Source organism: Corapipo altera, unplaced genomic scaffold (assembly GCF_003945725.1).
Source record: "Corapipo altera isolate COAL_440 unplaced genomic scaffold, ASM394572v1 0, whole genome shotgun sequence".
NCBI lineage: Eukaryota > Metazoa > Chordata > Aves > Passeriformes > Pipridae > Corapipo > Corapipo altera.
The window spans coordinates 69,014,091-69,032,765 of record NW_020884872.1 but is presented as its reverse complement, the minus strand read 5'-3'; the positions used below and the strand labels follow the sequence as shown (position 1 = coordinate 69,032,765).

The window sequence follows — 18,675 nt, the reverse complement described above, 5'->3', positions numbered from 1 at the left end:
ACATTGACAAGCACGTGCCATTTAAAAAGCTTAGAGTATCCTGCCTTGCCTCCAATTGCCAGTCCAGAAGACAAAGGTTTTCCAGAGGTCTTGTGTAGTATCTGTCCGTGCAGGTGTCTTGATAGTCCAAGGCATCCCAAATGGTACTGTTTAAGCAATGGAATCTTAGGTCACAAGTGGGCATTAACCCTTCTAACACCTAATGGGATATGTCAGGATCTGGATCTGCTTTCTGCTTCACAGGAGTGGGATTCAGTTGCTGGAGGACAGATATCTTCTGCCATTTGTGTTGTGGAATTCCCATGACATTTGCACTGGCCCACAAGTTTGACAAAGATCCCAGGTGACCCATAAGCTTTTGTCAGGAGCACGTCCTACTTAGGCAGGAGCTCTCTCAGATCTGAGTTGGCTCCCCCCAACAGTGGGGATTCTGCTGCCTAGAAGTAGGTTTGTGATACCATTTGGATTAGAACTGTGCCACCACAGAGCCGGCTTTATGCAAAAGGGAGGAAAGCACTCAAGTCATGCAATAGTTCCCTCCTCTCCTGATCACTGAGCAGTTTACAGCTAAAACAGACTCATGGTCACCCAAAGCAGATACCAGTAAGTCATGACTGCTAAATCAAAATAAAGTTCATATAAATCCCGTGGCTTGGTACTAGCAATAGCAATAATGTATTTACTGGGCTATAATCCCTTTTTTTCAGTAGTCTGCAGACTCTGAGCTGTTACTCCTGAATCTAGCAATGTTGTGAATCTTCCTATGGTTTCTATGTTTCAGGACCAAGCAGTGGTTCTCCTTGGAACTATTAGCTCTTTCTTACCTCGTATGGCCTCATAATAACATGTATAGTTCCAAGGGTAGTCCAAATTTTGTTCTTCTAGGGTATAGCTGTTCCTCAGTTTGCTCAGCACTTAATACTCTTCTACTTTTTGCAAATTATGAAGTATAAAAATGTAAGTAGGATTACAGCTACAGGATGTAGAACGAAATTCAGAATTCCTGCAGCTGAAGGGAACCACACAAGAGGGATTCCCATCAAGAGTGACACCCTGCCTTCTTTATTGCTGTTGCTTGTGAGTAATTTGTTTGCTATTGCAGCACACTGTAATCATTGCTTTTGTGTCTGGTTTTACAACCAACTAGACTTCAGATATTACAGCTGAATGCTTTATTATCTGCAACTATCACACAAAAGCTACTCCAAAAGTTGCTAGATTAAAGTCAATTTACTTTACAGTTTCAGTGATTTTTGAAACTTGAGCAATCCTTTTAAAGATGTATAAGCGAAATCCCACGCTTTAGTCAGTTCTGTTACATGTGCATGAGCAAGAACTTTTCAGGCAGGATATACACTGAGATAGTTTGTAGTGGTTGCTTTATATTGGGTATGCATGCAAACACAGCTGGATCTGACGTAAACAGTTGCAGACTGATTAGAAAAAGAAGGAAGAATTCCGTATTCATATCTGGTCAAATTGTAATCTAAAGAGTTGTCCAAAGATTGAAAACTGGTACCTTCACGTTTACTTTGCTTATCAGGATGAGCTGCTTTTTGCATCCAAGAGGGCTGGCTTGAACTTTCCATCTTATTCCATAGCCTCTTGTCATTGATGCACAGTTCTAAACTCAGAATGGTTAAACTTAATAACCAAGCTTACAGCAGAGTAGACTCAGGCTATCTTGTGAGTATCTGAACTAGATTTGGGCATGAACAATCCAAATGTTTGGTTTAAAAAAGAATCCTGTAGCAATCACCTCAAGCAAGTCCCTTTCATTCTGGATTGTATTTGCCTATGTTATAGCACAGAGTTCTGATCCAGTCATTTTGTTTTGACCTTGCTTAATGGTGCTCAGCTTTACCACATGCATAAACACAAAAGTCTTGTTAGATGTGGTTGTCTGAGAGCCTGAAGTTTTTTTAATCATTAAACAATGTTGCTAACCTCATGGCTGTCATTAGATTTGTTTGATCCTCATTCATTTGGGGCTGCTGTGGTCTGTGATCTGCAACAGTTTCTAATATATTGGTTGTATATATGTTGACTAAATTTATAATTCCTATGGCAACTACATGGAACCAAATGCCTCTGTATTACTCATTGTTACACTCCACTGGTGGACACTTCTTCCAGGTCCTTTAGTGTTACTGTCCAGTGGCTGTTTTTTTCTCACAGAGGAACTCACAATGGGAAAAGCTATTGACCAGCACATTCATCCAGAAATACCTTCTGAAGCCATTTGGTGAGTAGTCAAACCACCACTACCATGCTGTTCTCATACCTCTGATTGTCACTACCTTGTAGTGATGTAGCTGGGCACTGCAGCAGTTACTGTTTTGTTGTGAGATTGATAAAGGACCTGTCATTTTATATTTGCAACCATGGAGCTGATATCTTTGGGTGCTGAAAAAGAAGAGGGTCTAGTTTAAATTATAGAAACATTTACTGTAGTACACATTAAATAATTCTGTAGCAGTTCCTTAATGTCTTCTCCCAGAGGAAGCTACCTTTTTTCTGTTCTAGCCTCTTTGACGTGACTTCTCTTGTGAACAAATTGGATGAGATTCCCATGATATGCTCTGGAGACCACCTATTCTTGTAGTTCATTCTTCTGCTGAGCCCACACTATTGATACTCTTAAATATGCTGAGCTTGGTAATCACACCTTTTGCCCACTTTGGAATTTCTGAGTCACTGTGTTAAGTCTCCCAGGAGCACCACATGCTCCTTTTTGTACAGTAACTGACTGACTTCCTTTGGTTTTGTGATAACATAACCTCTACTGCTTCTGGAGGGGTAATGAGGTGCAAATGAAGTGACCATGCTAGAACAGCATCCCCTATGTGGCTACCTATGCCAGCCTTTTTGAATGCTGATGAGATCAGGTTTTGTCCTGATTCCCATTCCCATTGCTGCACCTTCTTTAACAACTTGGTTAAAGGCCTAATCATATCTGCAAACATAGATATAGAATCCAGGGGAAGAATAAAATTCAGAAGAGATCTGAGCTTATATTGAATTGTAGAGCAAGGAGCTTCTTATTAATTTCTCTTTCATGTACCACTTGACTTGTTCATCAATTGACTTAGAACTGTGCTACCAAAGTTATGGCTTACGTTTGTTTAATTCATTCTTTCAGTGGTTTTTGAGTCTGACAGTAGGCTAATACATCATCTGTTCATGAAATTACATGTATTTGATCAACCTCTGATAAATTTTTCAATGTTTGGATGATATGAATATTGCATAAAGCTAGAGCACAGTGAAATCCTTGGGCAGTAGCTGCATGTAAAGCGGTATTGCTGCCCTGGAAATGTAGGGGGAAATTCTCCCCAGCCTTGCCCTGATAACAAAATCACAAAGACAGCATATCCTAAATCTGTTCTACCAGACTCTGGCATGTTTTGCTACAACAGGTGTGGTTTATGGTATAACAGAATTAATTGCTCAAACCCCAACCATTACCCAGTAGATCCTGCTGTCTGCTTTTATGATAGGCCAGATTGGAGCATCAGAAATGCCTGATCTTCACGAAATTAATTGTTACTCCAATAAGCTTATTTGTGAGGTTCGGGAATATTTTTACTGCTTCTGTGCCTGATGGTCAGGACTTATAAACACTTTGCCATGAATACTCCTGCAGTCTAATTTCTTTTGAGACTTTAGTTGGGGAAAAGCCTCTTCCCATTTATTTCTGGGTGAAATTCTGAAGCTTTTAGGGCAGCACATTCATGTACCTCAGGAATAATTTCTGACTGCCAGTCTGTCAGCCTTTCGCAACTCTACAAACATGGATTTGCCAAATCCAGTATCATTTGATATTCTTTTAGTATGGTATGACAGGGATTTCTTTCTGTCTTTCTCCTAGGAGACTCTCAGTATTAAGTTGCACACAGAATATTCCAGTACATCTCCAGGAGCAGTTAGATCAATTCATTTTTAATCTACTGGTGTGCCCAGAATAAGATTCAGGGTTAATTAGTAACACCAGAGCATCAGGCTTCTATTCTGGGTGCTTTAAATGCGGGGATAGTAGTAATGAGTAACCTGGGTTCTATATTGTATAGTTTTCCCCTCAAATTATTGGTTGTCTTCATGATCTTTTCAAGCTGGGTTGTTGGTTTGGCTAGTTCTATTAGGCCCAGAATGTTGAAATCTTTTTGTCACTTCCTTGTCTGTTGGGTACACATATTGATAATGGAATTTAGTCTTATTTGTGTTTACCTCTCTCTCTTGCTAAGAAAATTGTTCTTTCTAACACACTATTTTGTTTCATTGCCCTTTCTTGTTTGTTTATCTTCTGCCAACCACTCAGACTTTTCAAAGCCATTTTCTTCATGTGCTTCTACTGAACCACCAGAATTACATTGTTTCTCCTGTGAAACACCTAAGTTAGCAAACATAGTTCCACAGTGTGTAGAAAGAGCATTTCCAAGTAGTATGTTGAGGGAGTGAATATACACAGATGAGTGTTTGATTTCCTTATTTGCATCTACCAGAAAAACAAGTGATACATCAAACACAGAAAAGTGCTTGACATTAGGTACCTCTTCCAGAATTTTTACCCTTAAAGGTATTTGAAATATTTGCCTTTTATATATTTATGTAGTTATTTTGATTCTGCAATTAACCAAAAGTAGTTCTTTCTTTTTAAGACTGATGTCACTGAAGGTTACATAAGTTACTTTGGTTGTCCTTCTGGCTTTTGCTTTGGAGGCAACAGTCTCCTCATTTGGCTTCTGCCTTAGTGCAGGGGAGAGTCGTCAGTCCACGGGCTTTTGACTTCTGAACCCATGTTCTGTAGTTGAGAGCTTCCTGCAGGCAGTCCTGTACTTCTTCCTCAGCTGTGTTTTACCCTCTCCATCCAGTCTGTACAGACCTTCGTGAAACCAAAGGTTTGGAGTCGTAGTGGAAGACTTCTCCTTCACAGTGCTATTACAAATATTGTGTATTTCAGTTTTTAGCATCCATTTACTTTCAGTGCTCTGACTGGGCATTGCTTTATCAGTTTTATATATTCTGCATATAGTTTTGATGTATCAGTTTTATATGAGTTTTATGATTAACTTTTTTGCTCACTGCTGATTCTAGTACCATGTACTTTTTCTCCAGCCAGAATGTGGCTTAAAATCTGTTGATGTTCCATCTGCTTTTCTGGTTAATGATGTATTCAGTTGCCACAACTGTTACCATTCTTCCCACTAGGAGTTCCTTCAAAGTTGTGGTGCTTCTTTCATCCTTCTTGTTAAGCACATTGTCTGACAATTATCAGCTCTTGCAAAGTGGTGTTACTGTCTTGGTTTGTGCTGTTTACTATTGCTTGTGCAGTTCTGTCTGATTGCTTTTGTGGATTACAACTAAGTTCTTAATGTATTTTTCCCTTGTATCTATGTTTTGTGTATTTGAATATGTCATTGTGATTGGAGCCTGGCCTATCAAACCAGAGCATGAGTTTCATGCTCTGGTAGATCACTTTGCAGGTCAATGTGAGTACTGGAGCTTTTGTATGTTTATTTAGCTCTAGCATGCCGAAAACAATTTTGATGGCAATGATTGTATCTTGGTCTTCTCCTAAGTACCACCTGAGCACTATGTCCCAGATTCTGAGTCTGTTATCAGGGACTATTTTAATTCACTTCAGTACTGCAAGATTGTCTCTAAGCTTTAAATCACTCAAGGGTACTGCTCTGTACTTTTATCTTCTTTTTGTACTCTGTTTAAGAATCTCTCATATCTTAATATTCACATGGGTCACAACATTCCTTGAACTATTTTTGTGCAGTTCCGTAATTAATCTTTTCTGTCAGGGGTAACGGAAAATGATTAAACACATCAAGTGTCTCAGAGGCACTTGTTGTCAGAAATAAAGCTATTTTTATCTTGTCTCCCATTGCTTCTCAAAGCCAAATGCCGTTTAATTCTTTTCCAGATGACCTTTATATTTCAGAGACTCTTTGCACCTCAGGAGACTTCAAACTGCTTTCCCAGCCCACTCATCTCTTGGTACTTTAGTTTATTTGGACAGGATATCGACTCCAGTTGTCGTGCCAGCCTCTGCGTGTGGTGAGTGGAGGGGAACAGGCACTTTTCGTCTTGCTCTCATCTGGGCATTAAAAATGGCTTGAGTGAATTGTGACCTGGAGGCATTTTCCCCTTCTCTGCGTGAGAACTGCTCAGATGCAGGTGATGACAAAAATGAGGTGAGGTGAATCCCTGCCAAAAGTAGAGCACCACACTAAACAGAGACACTGTTCTGGAGTTAAAACATTGCTCTACAACTTAAGGTATCTGGTTTAATTTTTCTTCTTCTATGCATGCTGTAACATCTCTGTTCCCAATTCTTAAAATAGGAGTGATATTGCTTTTTGCCTTATGTGTGGCAGGAATAAATCCATTAATGTTCATCAGGCATCAGAACATTTACAATGACCACCACAGTGTGAAAAACAGTGACTAAATTGTATTGAGAAAGGAACTGGAAAAAAACAGTGGTAGTTCAGGTGTGTGATCAATACTTAGAACTGTAATTCTGGCAAATTTTACATTGTGTGGTTGTAGATTGAAAAATGTTCACTTGGCATTCTGTGTTCCATTTACAAGACAAATTCTGTTCCCAGGTTGATGAGATTGCTCAAAAATAATTGAATTGATCATCTGTGGTAATGTTGGCTAACAGACTTCAAAAAGAAAACTAGAAAATACTTATTTGGGAAGGAATTGTTGGGGAAAAATTAAGTTACTACATAACTAACATCTAGAAAAGTCCTATGCTTTATATATGAAGATCTTATCTTACTAGTTTTGAAATACAGGAAAAACCTTAAGCAAGTATCTGTTACTCAGTATTAGGAATATAATTTGATTGTGAAAGAGAATGTTTACCCAAAGACTGTGTGGGTAAAACCTACTTGACTTATGATCTAACAGTGAAACTTATATGAAATGTGGCATCCTTTGTTGTAGTTTTTGGTTAAAATACTTGCTTTTGATGATATTGGGAAAAAACACATTATATTTTCCCCTTCCTCGTACAAGGCACATTGTGACTTTCCCATGTCACTCAAATAATTATATCAGTTTCAGAAGGGCTTTTGATGTAGAACTGAATAATGATGTTTTTCTTGGAGGTACATCAGCCCAGTTCATAGTAATCAAAAAACCTTTGTACACCTTTTCCAACTATCTCTTTTCTTTGTATTGCTAAATCATGGAATTATAGAATCATTTAACTTGGAAAAAATCATCAAGTCCAATCATTAACCCAGCACTGCCAAGTCCACCACTGAAGCATGTCCCTCAGTCCCATACCTACATGTCTTTTAAAAATATCTCCAGGGATGGTAACTCTACCACCTCTCTGGGCAGCCTGATCCAGTGCTTGACAACTCCTTCAGTAAGACAGATTTCCGAATATCCAATCTAAACTCTTCTGGTGCAACTTGAGGCCGTTTCCTCTTGTCCTGTCACTTGTTACCTGGAAGAAGAGACTGGCCTCCACCTCGCTCCAGCCTTGTTTCGGGTAGTTGCAGAAAGTGATAAGGTCACCCCTGAACCTCCTCTTCTCCAGACTAAACAGCCCCAGCTCCCTCAACTGCTCCTCATAGGACTTGTACTCCAGACCCTTCCCCAGCTCTGTTGTCTTTCTCTAGACATGCTCCAGCACCTCAACGTCCTTCTTGTAGTGAGAGGCCCAAAACTGAAAGCAGGATTTGAGATGTCACCTCAGCAGTGCAAGTTACAGTAACACTTTTCAATTTCGTTAACATGCAAATAGAGTGTTAATACAGGATAATTCATCTGAGTGTGGAGAGCAGTGTTTTTGTGCAGTTTATGTGTGAAATGAATGGTATTTGTACTGGTTCAGAAGATGCTACTTAAAATTTTTCTGGAGGAATGAACACAAATTACGAAATCGTGATGTTCCCAATTATAATTCTTGATTTGCACTTGTGAAGGTTGTGCGTCACGATAAATATAAGTACTGAGAACTTGCAGAATGATCCATATCTGTGCCAGGCTCAAGAAGGTCTTAATGATCATGAGCAGGAATTCAGAGGAGTAGTCAGGCAAACAAATGTCTATGTATCACTAAATTGACTTCACCTAATGATTCTTGGACTATGTAGAACTGTCCTGCAAGAGAGTAGGACTTTGTCAGATTGTGAAGCTTGTTTGCTTGTGTTGAATTACTTCTGCTATCACTGCAGGAATAAGGTAGGACTAGTCCACACTATGATGTTGCAGGGGTTTTTTTTCTGCTTTGGAAATGTGTTTGACACTTCATTAAGGCTTGTTTTTGGCATCGCTGATTCATACAGAGATCTCTTTAAGGCTGATCAAATACGACCAATGTCAGAGTTTCATAGTTGAACATAGAGTGTGGTCCAAATAGGTATATGGGTGGGAAGGTCAGCAGCAGAAGAACATATCCACTTGAAAACAGCCTGAAACATGAGTGAAGTACAAACATAGAAATGAGCTTAGCTGAGGACAAGCTATGTCTTTCATTTGCATGGTGATATAGAACTTAATGATTTTCTTAGGGATGAAAGCACTTTAGGAATAAAGTGGATGCTGTTTAAAAGCTTTCCTGATGGTCTATTCCTGATTGTCTGTTCCTGTTCTCTCTGCACAGAGAGTACCCATCCTAATCCACAGCTTCCCAATGCCAGTTTAGCTCAAGGCTCAATAAGCTCAAGAATCTAGGTATTACCCCCCCAAAAGATGTCAGTCAAGTGTTTGGTGTCTAACAGTATGTGCTGCTCTCTGAATCCAAGTAATAACAACAAGACTACCCAAATTCAACAGCCTGGAGACCAGGACACAAGTTTTAGCAGTTCTGCTCATAACACACAGGTGACTGCACAACCCTTCCTAGAGTCAGTTTGTTACCAGCCTTTTTTAGTAAGGTTTTTCAGCCAAACCAGGTGATTTATGAGTACTGCACACCTGTCTGAGCTAACAAGGAGCCAAGTACCCCTCAGAATCTTACAAAAACAGGGACATGGAGTCACCATACTGTATGTCAGTAGAAGTACTGAAGTGTGGATTGCCATGACCTTAATCCTAGTTGGACGTGAGCTAAAAATAAGTCACTGTGATCTGGAAGTAAGATTTCAGATAAATATAAAGGAACTGATGGTGGGTTGTTTCCTACTTATTTTGTCTGCACATAACTCCAGTTATAGGTAATAGATATCTAGAAAATTTCAATTGTCCCAGCCGAGGTACAGTGTCACTTGAGCTACCCTGGCCTCCAGTTGCTGCTCCAGAAGACCAAGGTCTCACATTGGGTCCTGAGTCATATCTGCCACTCACATTCAGGTACATGAAATCCTGACACTAATCCATAGAGTTATTGGGACCTAGGTAGTGGTCCTGCGGGGTGCGACACTGTGACCTCTGTGCTGAGTAGATTGTACTTGGGAATCCGTTAACTCAGTATAAGTAGTACTGTGTGAGACTTGCCAGGCTATTCAGGTCACATCTGCCTGGAAATGGCCTGGGCCTGTATCATTCTGGAGTGGCAACTAGTTGCCTATGTTAAGGCAGCTAATGGAGCCAGAGATCTCTGTTACCTATAGTGGGAGCTTGGGCATCTAGCTTATATGTGGACAGTGAAATATATAAGATGTCTTCAACTCAAAAGGAGTCCCACCCCAGGAATAGGACTCATTTGCCAGAAGATGAGTGTAGGTGAAAATTATCATTTGACATGTTCTTTAGCATTCCAGGTATCTCTTCCGAGCTAAGAGATGTGATTTAGGATTTATTGGGAGACTCGCGGCTTTCTGAAACTGACTGGAATTCAGGCTGAAATCCTCTGAAGTCTCTAAAACTGCATTAGACACCTAGTTTTAGGCAAATGAATTCTGTTCCAGATTTCCATAGAGACTCTCTGCTTTGTCGCTGGCTTCTTCCAGCTTTATTTCTATGCCATTTTGGCTGCTTCTTTAATCTACATCCACAGAGCCTGAGGTCTTTGATTCACTGTTTTCTAGGTTTAGCATTTTTTTAATGAAAATAATACAATTCCACTTCATGCACACTCCAGAGGGCAGACGTTTAAGTGGGCTTCTTCTTGTCTGCTTTCATCTACTTATAGAACATGTCTTGTTTAAACTGAATAACAAGTTTCATCTGTTATCAGTAGAGAGAGAGTGACACCCAAAGAGTTACTCACCTGCATGTCTTAGACAGAAGTTGTCTCATTTTCTGTAGAGGCAGACTAGGTGACTTGCTTAGAAAGTAAAGTTGAGTGAAATGATCTCACACTGCTACACTTCATCTTTTTTCATTGCAATGAGGGAGTAAATAGCCCCTCATTGTGCATATAGAGGGATAACCAGCAGGATTCCCTTCCTCCTTTCTTCATGGTAGATCCAGAGCTACATAAATTCTGGAAGATCTCTCTCCACTGATAAAAAACAGGGTGGGCCAAGAGTTACGGGACAAGTCCTCCACAGTCCTTGAGATGGTTTCTGGATGGGCAGCAAGTGCAGATGACAGAGATGAAACTGTGTGTTTGAGAGTGTGCGTGCTGGTATCTTAGCATTTGAGACAGGAAATCTGGACATGAGTCACATCCAACAGAGGAAGAATATATGACCCCTTTATGAGGGAAAATTTGGGAGTGCAAATTTCAGTTGCAAGTGGTGATAAATTTGTTCTCAGTGGCATTTTAGAAATCATATTTAAAGTTTTGGGTGTTGGTCATGATGTGTAATGTCTTTTGTTCTTTCATCAGTGTAATGGAGCTTTGCTGTGGAGTAAAATGAAGTCTGTACTTAGGTCAGCTCTTATTTTTGACATGAGACTTTGAAGTCATTACTGAAGTTTCTCGCTAGCATCGAAATCCATTGTATTAATACAGACAGATGGTTGTGTTGCATCATGTTTATTGGAGCTATTGATGTATTATAAATGAGAACAACTGAGAGATTGATTCAGATACATGCACATAGGTGTGTACTGTGATTCACAGTTTCCAAGATTCTTTTTGGGTTTTGGTGACCAATCTAAAAGGGCATGGATCTAGTCTCCTGTAGAGCTGGTGTCAGATCTGCACAGATGTTTTATATACTCAAAGGCAGCAGATTTCTGTTTGGGGGCTACTGAACTGAGCCTTGATTATTGATCTTACCTCTAGTTGTCCTTTACTTCCAATTGTTTTTCTCCGAGCTGTGATCATTAAAATTCTGAAAGAACAGTAAAATGATAGAATTTGCTGTTTTCCTGGATAACTAACAATGACTATGTGAAAAATTATTTTCCTAGTAATGCTGGCAACTGGAGGGGATTATAGTTCAAAGCATAAATGGTAAGAGTATATGAAAAACGAACTGTGAACAACAACTAACAATAAATTAATTATAAAATTTGCCAACATGCAAACTTCATGGAGTAAAATTATAAGGCTTTGTATATAGTTTATATTCCAGGGAGAGCTAAAAATGCAAGTGAAATTTTGATTAATAATCTGTCATATATATTCATTGGATCTATGACTGTACGGTAAGAATGGAGGTTCATGTCATCACAGCACATATGAACAAATACTAACTGATGAATCTCAAAATGCAGCTGTAAATTTGGAATACTTATTAGGTAGGCTTTATTCTAATGAGTAGATCTCAGACTCACAGGATCACAGAATGGGTCAGGATGGAAGGGATTACAGTAGTTTATCTGGTCCAATCTCCCTGCTCAAGCAGGGTTATCCTAGAGCACATGGCACAGGATTGTGTCCAGATAGTTCTTGAATATCTCCTAGGAGGGAGATTCCACAACCTCTCTGGGCTCTGTTCCAGTGCACGGTCACCCGCACAGTAAAGAAGTTCTTCCTCATGTTCAGGTGGAACTTCCTCTGCATCATTTTCTGCCCGTTGCCTCTTGTCCTATTGCTTGGCACCACTGAGAAGAGCCTGGTCCATCCTCTTGACAGCCTCCCTCCAGATACTTATAGACATAGATGATGTGCCCTCTCAGTCATCTCCTCTTGAGGCTGAACAGGCCCACCTCCCTCAGCCTTTCCTCATAAGAGAGGTGCTCCAGCCCCTTAATCATTTGCTGCCTTCTGCTGAACTTGCTCCAGGAGCTCCATGTCTCTCCTATACTGAGGGGTCCAGAACTGGACACAGCACTCCAGATGTGGCCTCACTAGGGCTGAGTAGAGGGGCAGGATCCCTTCCCTTGACCTGCTGGCAATGCTCTTCCTAATGCACCCCAGGATTCCGTTGGCTTTCTTGGCCACAAGAAAACACTGCTGGCTCATAAACAGCTTGTTGTCCACCAGGACCCCCAGGTCCTTCTCCACAGAGCTGCTTTCCAGCAGGTCAGCTCCCAGCCCATACTGGTGCAGGGGGTTGTCCCTCCCCAGGTGCAGAACTCTGCATTTGCCTTTGTTGAACTTCAGACAGTTCCTCTCTGCCCATCTCTGAGGTCCTTCTGGAGGGCTGTACAGAATTCTGGGGTATTGGCCACTCCTCCCAGTTTTGTGTTGTCAAATCTCATATTTTTATGTTTTTACTAATGACCTAGAAAAAAACATGACCATTTCTATGAATGTGTAAATGGCAAAAGATGGGATATTGATTCACAGAGCAGTCAAAATGCTTTGATAAGATAGGTTCAAAGAAAAGATATGTTTTAGGTGAGGAAGGGCTCTGGAGGATATGGTAGTTAAGATGAGCATATGCTCATGGTGTAATTCTATGGCCATGTAAGCAGAAATAGTGTATTAGATTTTCTCTGGTTTTACTGCTGGCAAGACTACTACTGGCATTTTATGTCCAATTCTGCTTTTGCAGTTTAAAACTGATGATGACAAATTGGAAGAGAATCAGAGAAGAGCAATAAGAATGGTTAAAGAGCTTGAAGGTATTTGAGAGTTTGTATTAATATGTGCTTGAAAAAATCATGAGGCAGTATATTACCTGAAGGTAATGCAAGGCTTCAGGAACTTAATCTGCTTAACTTTCTAAGGGAACATCTAGAGACTGTTTCAACCGACTATGTAAGATCACAGGAAAGAAATTTGGTAGAAAATACGTCCTCACAGTAAAAGTTAAAATTATACCAAGACAAATGCTTAAAATCAGATGCTAGAAGTAAATAGCAAATTTTAATAAATTAAATTGAATTATTGGAATAATTTCTCAGGACCTGTGGCAAATTACTTTTCACCAGACTTTTAAAAATCCAGGTTGGTAGTTATATATTCCTATATTGTGTGTTCTGATTGAAAGAGAATAAGTTCAAAGGTGGGGGTTTTTTTTGTATTGTTTCAGAGATCTGGGCAGTTCTTAAGAATAGACTTTCCTTCTTTATATATCTGTGAATCTACAGATAAAGTGATATTCCTATAATGAAAACATGCTTTGAAATATGTTTGGTTAAATGCATTTTCATTTTCATAAGTACTAGAAGGATGTCTGAATTCAATAATAAAAGTTAATTCAGGTGCCGAGCTAAAAGTGTGTTCACTACCTGGAATATTATCTCTTGGAAAACTGAGATCCATCTTTCCTCAACCAACTAGCAATTTCTAGTTGATATGTGATATTTAAGAAAAGTTAATTTAGGTGTTGTAAATTACTGATGAAAGAATAAGACTAAGCCCTTAAGTGCCATGTTTATTTGATTACAATGTGACACTGGCTGTCTGTACTTAGACTAATTGTGTTATTTAAAATGGATTTTTGGGTCCTTTAATTACAGTCTTTCTTTTCAACAGGCCCATGCTAAAGTCTGGCATCTCTACAATGACCATTTTCGTCCAACTCAAAGAGGAAAAGTGTCCATTGCCCTTAGCTCACACTGGATAAAACCTCAACGTATGACTGAAAAAAACATAAAAGAATGTCAAAAATCCCTTGATTTTGTGCTTGGCTGGTTTGCTAAGCCCATATTTATAGATGGTGACTATCCAGAGAGTATGAAGAGAAACCTCTCATCTCTATTGCCTGAATTCAGTGAAGTTGAGAAGAAGTATATAAAGGGAACAGCAGACTTTTTTGCTCTTTCTTTTGGAGCTACCCTGAGTTTCCAGCTTTTGGACTCACACATGAAATTCCAGCAGTTGGAATCAATCAGCCTGAGGCAACTCCTTTACTGGATAAACAGTGAATATAACAACCCTCAAATATTCATTGTGGAGAACAGCTGGTTTGTTTCTGGTACTACCAAGAGAGATGATGCCAAATATATTTACTATCTTAAAAAGTTCATTATGGAAACTTTAAAAGGTAGGCCTGAGTTTGTATTAATATGTGCTTGAAAAAATCATGAGGCAATATAGCCTACGGAAATGCGTTAAAGCACCAGTCTGAAAACTGATTTTAGTCTTCAACATTCATCTTGGTACTTTTGAAATGAGACTTCAAATCCCTTTCCTGGGTTTGTTCTTTTCTTGAAGATAGCATTTGGTGAGCTTGATGCTGCTGTCTTTGATGTCAGCAGGAAAAATTCTACCATCTTTGGTGGGAGGAAGTGCAAAATGTCTGAACTGTATTCTCAGTGGACTTAGGAGAGTTTACTGTATTATTTATTAATAATTGTTTTCCTTATCTGAGTTCATAGGCACAAAACATGAGAATATATATGTGAGGAGGTAAACACTATGCAATAGGAATTCCTCTGGGAAAAAAAACAAACCAAAGACTGAAATAATTAGTTTTAAAATGAAAAATTGGAACCTTTTCATTCTGCACCTTACCCTGACACAAATTTTACATTGGTGCAGCTGTGGGCATCAATCACAGTAATCTGAATTTACGTCAGTTTAAAGAAAACAGAATGGTTGAAGTTATATAATCTAAATAACTTAATTTGTTAGCCTATTATTTTTTCCAAACAGGAAGAGAAATATACCACCTTATATGAGGGTTATTTTCTAACTTCCCATTTCCTTGTGGAAAACAGATGTTTTCAATCCTAGTAGTCACCAATAAGCTGTTGGGGTGCCCATTTCCACTTTCATTGTATTTTCATTTATTAATTTACAATTTAATAACTGATTTACTCATCTACAGTTTACTGTTCTTGTTTTAAAAAGAGTATTATTGTAGCTATTAGTTCAGATGAGATAGCCATTCTATTACCATTTTCATGCAGTGGATGAGTAAAAGTAGCTTTTATTTTATTCTCAGCATTCATGAAGATGCGGAGGACTGCCCAGTTGGTGTCATCTGCTATCCCACAAACCTAATTATTGCAAATAAATTAAAAGGTGAAAAAGTACCAGAGTCAGTACTTTTCCAGAGGAATGGAAGCAAAACAATAACTAACTGTTGCAAGTACAGTATCACTAGTTTTCATGAAGTCAGATGAAGAGCTCATCTTCATGAAGGAGTCATATTTCAATTGCCCCTATTTCTGCTTAGTTTTCAAATTGCTGGAAATACATACATGGATCTGCCTTTTAAGCACAGCTGTCTGGAAGCAATCTCAATTTACAAAGTGTCTTTCCTTTTAATGTGTCACTCAATAAATAGTAATAACAGCAACAACAGTATGACAAACTTGTCATATTAACTTAAGAATCCTAGCACTTGACTAAACCTTTTATAGAAAAAAAAAAAAAAGAAAGCAGAGACAGACTGGATCTATAGAAGGGACTTTGTTGTCATTGAAATGAAAATTATTGCACCCAAATCTTCTTCTGTTAGAATCTGCAAAATGCAATGTAAATACCAAAGTTCTCCATGCAATACCTGGGGGAATTTAGATGAGAAAGATTCACAAAACACATCATGCATGTTGTACCTCATTAAAGAACTAAGACAAAGGCACGTTTTCTCTCTGAAGAGAGAAATAAGCAATAAAGCACTGCAATATGTATTCTTGAACTATTTGCCATGAGATTCATTCCAGCAGTCAAGGGACAGTGAAATGACTTTGGAGCTATAGCACTGAGAAGCAAGGATAATTAATTTAGGCACAGGGCTGAATAGAAGTGGGTTTGCTGCTTGCTAGGTCTGGATGGTATCTTTGCCTTATTGTGTGCATGCACTGATTCAGACAAACTTCTTATTCTGCATCTACATTAACAAGTAAATGCAGCCCAGTTGGAGCAAGCCTGTACAATAAAAAGAGTTGGTGTTGAGGGCCAGGTGTCCACACTGTGTATACTCCTGAAGCCCATTTCTGCATTAATTTCACCCAAAAGGAAACCTGGTCTTGCATCCTGAGACCACTCTGTAATGTGAACCAAAGCACGATGAGAGAGATTTGCTCAAGAAGTGTGCTCCTGATTTCAGCTGAACTGCTGGTGTAGGTGTCTATACTGATACTACATGCAGTAGACAAGCTCTGTACATGTTCCTGGTGGGGTTTTTTTTGTTTATTTTTGTTCTGGGAGAGGATCTCTATTTGGCATTCACAGCCCTAAATCCTTTTACTATTTTTGATTTCTCTTTTCTTCCAGACACCATTTAAGGTTGATTAGAGTAAATAGAGCTGTAATAAAAAGTAGTTGAATTTTAATTAGAGTTGCTAATTGGTTGGAGATGTCTTCTCACATGTGTAGGTATCTCACCATTTACTCTGGGGTCATATTCACTTCCCAGCTCTGTCTGTGGTGCAACAAATAAATGGATTGTCTATTGTAAGGCAGAGCATGTTTACCAGGAGGGCATGCAAGCTCCTCTGGGCCATGTTGACTAGTGGAGGGGTTAGATCATTGTCTGTGGAGTTAACAGGTCTGAATTCAAAGAGCCTTAAGGAGCAGAGGAGCAGCTGCCTGACAGGGCAGGACCAAGCTCTTCTCAAATATGTGCAGAGGCAAAACATAGATCCTGGGCACCTTCCACATGGAAGCAGGGGCTGAAGGCTTCACACGCCTCACCTTCAAGACACCGGGGTTGGACAGCAGCTGAGCAGAGGGTTTTAAAGATCTGTATTTGATCCTTATGAGTCTGCTGTGTTTCCTTGGACGACTTCTGCATTACTGAGCTAAGCAGAGCATGTGCTGAGCTGCTGTTTAATTTTTAATCCAGCTCTCGCAGAGTTCTGGTCTGTACAGTGTCACACTTTAGGCATACTGTGCAGGATTGCTCAGGACAGGAGTCACTTGCAGTGGGTAGTATGGACAAGGCCACTTAGTTTCAGAAGCAAGGACAGTTTAGGTTTCAGTCTGCCTGGTTTGCACACAGACATAAAGAAAACAAGGGAGACATAAAAAGGAAAAAGAAAAAGGGAAAAAAAAGAACACATTAATTTTCATAGTGGTTTTCCAGTAACGTGCAATCCATGTGGGATACTGTGTTTGAGGCTTCCAGACTTCTAGGAACTTCCAACATTTTTTCAAATTACTTCTTTAGTAGGTGACACTTAAAATTTAATACATTTTTAAAGAAGGATTTGAGGAGGATTTTTACGAGGTGCTCAGGAAGTGTGGGAGTGCTGTGTGATGACTTACAGAAGGGGTGAGATGCTGTTCAAAGGAATTCTCACTGAGATCAGTTAACACAGTGAACCTGTATTGGCTTTTACTGTGCTGGTATGGCGGATGTCATCATGGATGCATGCAGACATTAGAAAAACACAAAAGAAAACATTTACCAAACACAAAAGAATGATGCCTTTAGAAGGAGAAATATTCCATTTCCTTAGACATTTTCTCATGACCTTTGGCGAAGACTGGGCCAAATTTGTTGCTTATTTAACTGCATTGTTCATTTAATTGATTCAAACAGGGCTACAATCAAGAATCCATGTGGTCCTTTGTAACTGATTGTAATGAGGTACAGTGATAAAAACAGGAAATTAGGATCTTGATATTCTGGTTGCCTGAAATAATGCTTCCAGTGTTAGTAGGCTGGAAAATATTATGTTTAGTCAGTACCCAGTTTGGGTTGACAGAAGATGGTGAGTAATAAAGATAAACTTTGCTGCCTACAGAGCCAAACACGAGTTCAAAAGAACATTTAAGAATGTGCTTAAATGCATTGCTGAATTAGGGTGGGTCAAATTATGTAATTAAAATAAGCACACTCCTTTGTGCTTTCCTGGAGATGAGCCTTGCCCAGGAACATTTTGCTAAATTTCAGTGTTTAATAAAACTAAAAGTGAGTATCATTTGGAATCTTAAAATAAAACTATGGTGCTGGTGATACTAACAGATGCCCGTAGACCCTGCTATTAACCTTCAGTGTGTGGTAATTCTTAGAAGTCAAGCAGTTGACCTAGAACATATGCATATTTTTAGAAATTCTTAAATATTTAAACTGGAAAATGCTATTCCATAAAAGATGTAAAAAGACAGAATTATCAAATAAATAGAGTCTTCCTGCGATTATCATTTCTACTTAAACTCTGTGGTTTTAAAAATTCACGAGTACCCCAAGAGTGCTGTCAGGGTTTTCTCAATACGGATTTATTGTGGCGGGAGGGGGAGGAGAAAAAAACCAAAAGAGTATAACTTTTGTTTGCATGCAGAGTAGTGCTGCATTAAGGGCGCTTAAGCTCCCTGGGTGTGAGCTGCAGTGTGTGCTTAGCAGAGGGCAGTGCAGTGCAGTCACCAGTTCAGTTGCTGCAGATGGTTCAGGTGCAGCATGCTCTGCTCTAAGGCTGAGGTTTGGCTCACCTAATTAGCAGCACTGCTCAAACCACTGCTGCATGGCTGCTCTTTCTAAATCTTGCTTATTTAAAGCCAAGCCAGGTACCTCTGCT

General features: G+C 39.4%; 1 protein-coding gene across 4 annotated transcripts in view; it reads left to right on the top strand.

The window, feature by feature from the left end:
• Window positions 1–18,675, top strand: part of KL (klotho) — a 65,233-nt gene that overhangs the window by 19,585 nt on the left and 26,973 nt on the right. For all 4 annotated transcript variants that reach the window (XM_027651087.1, XM_027651106.1, XM_027651079.1 and 1 more), the window contains exon 2: window positions 13,739–14,249. In XM_027651087.1, the coding sequence (XP_027506888.1) occupies window positions 13,739–14,249 (511 nt within the window). The remainder of the gene's footprint in view (window positions 1–13,738; window positions 14,250–18,675) is intronic.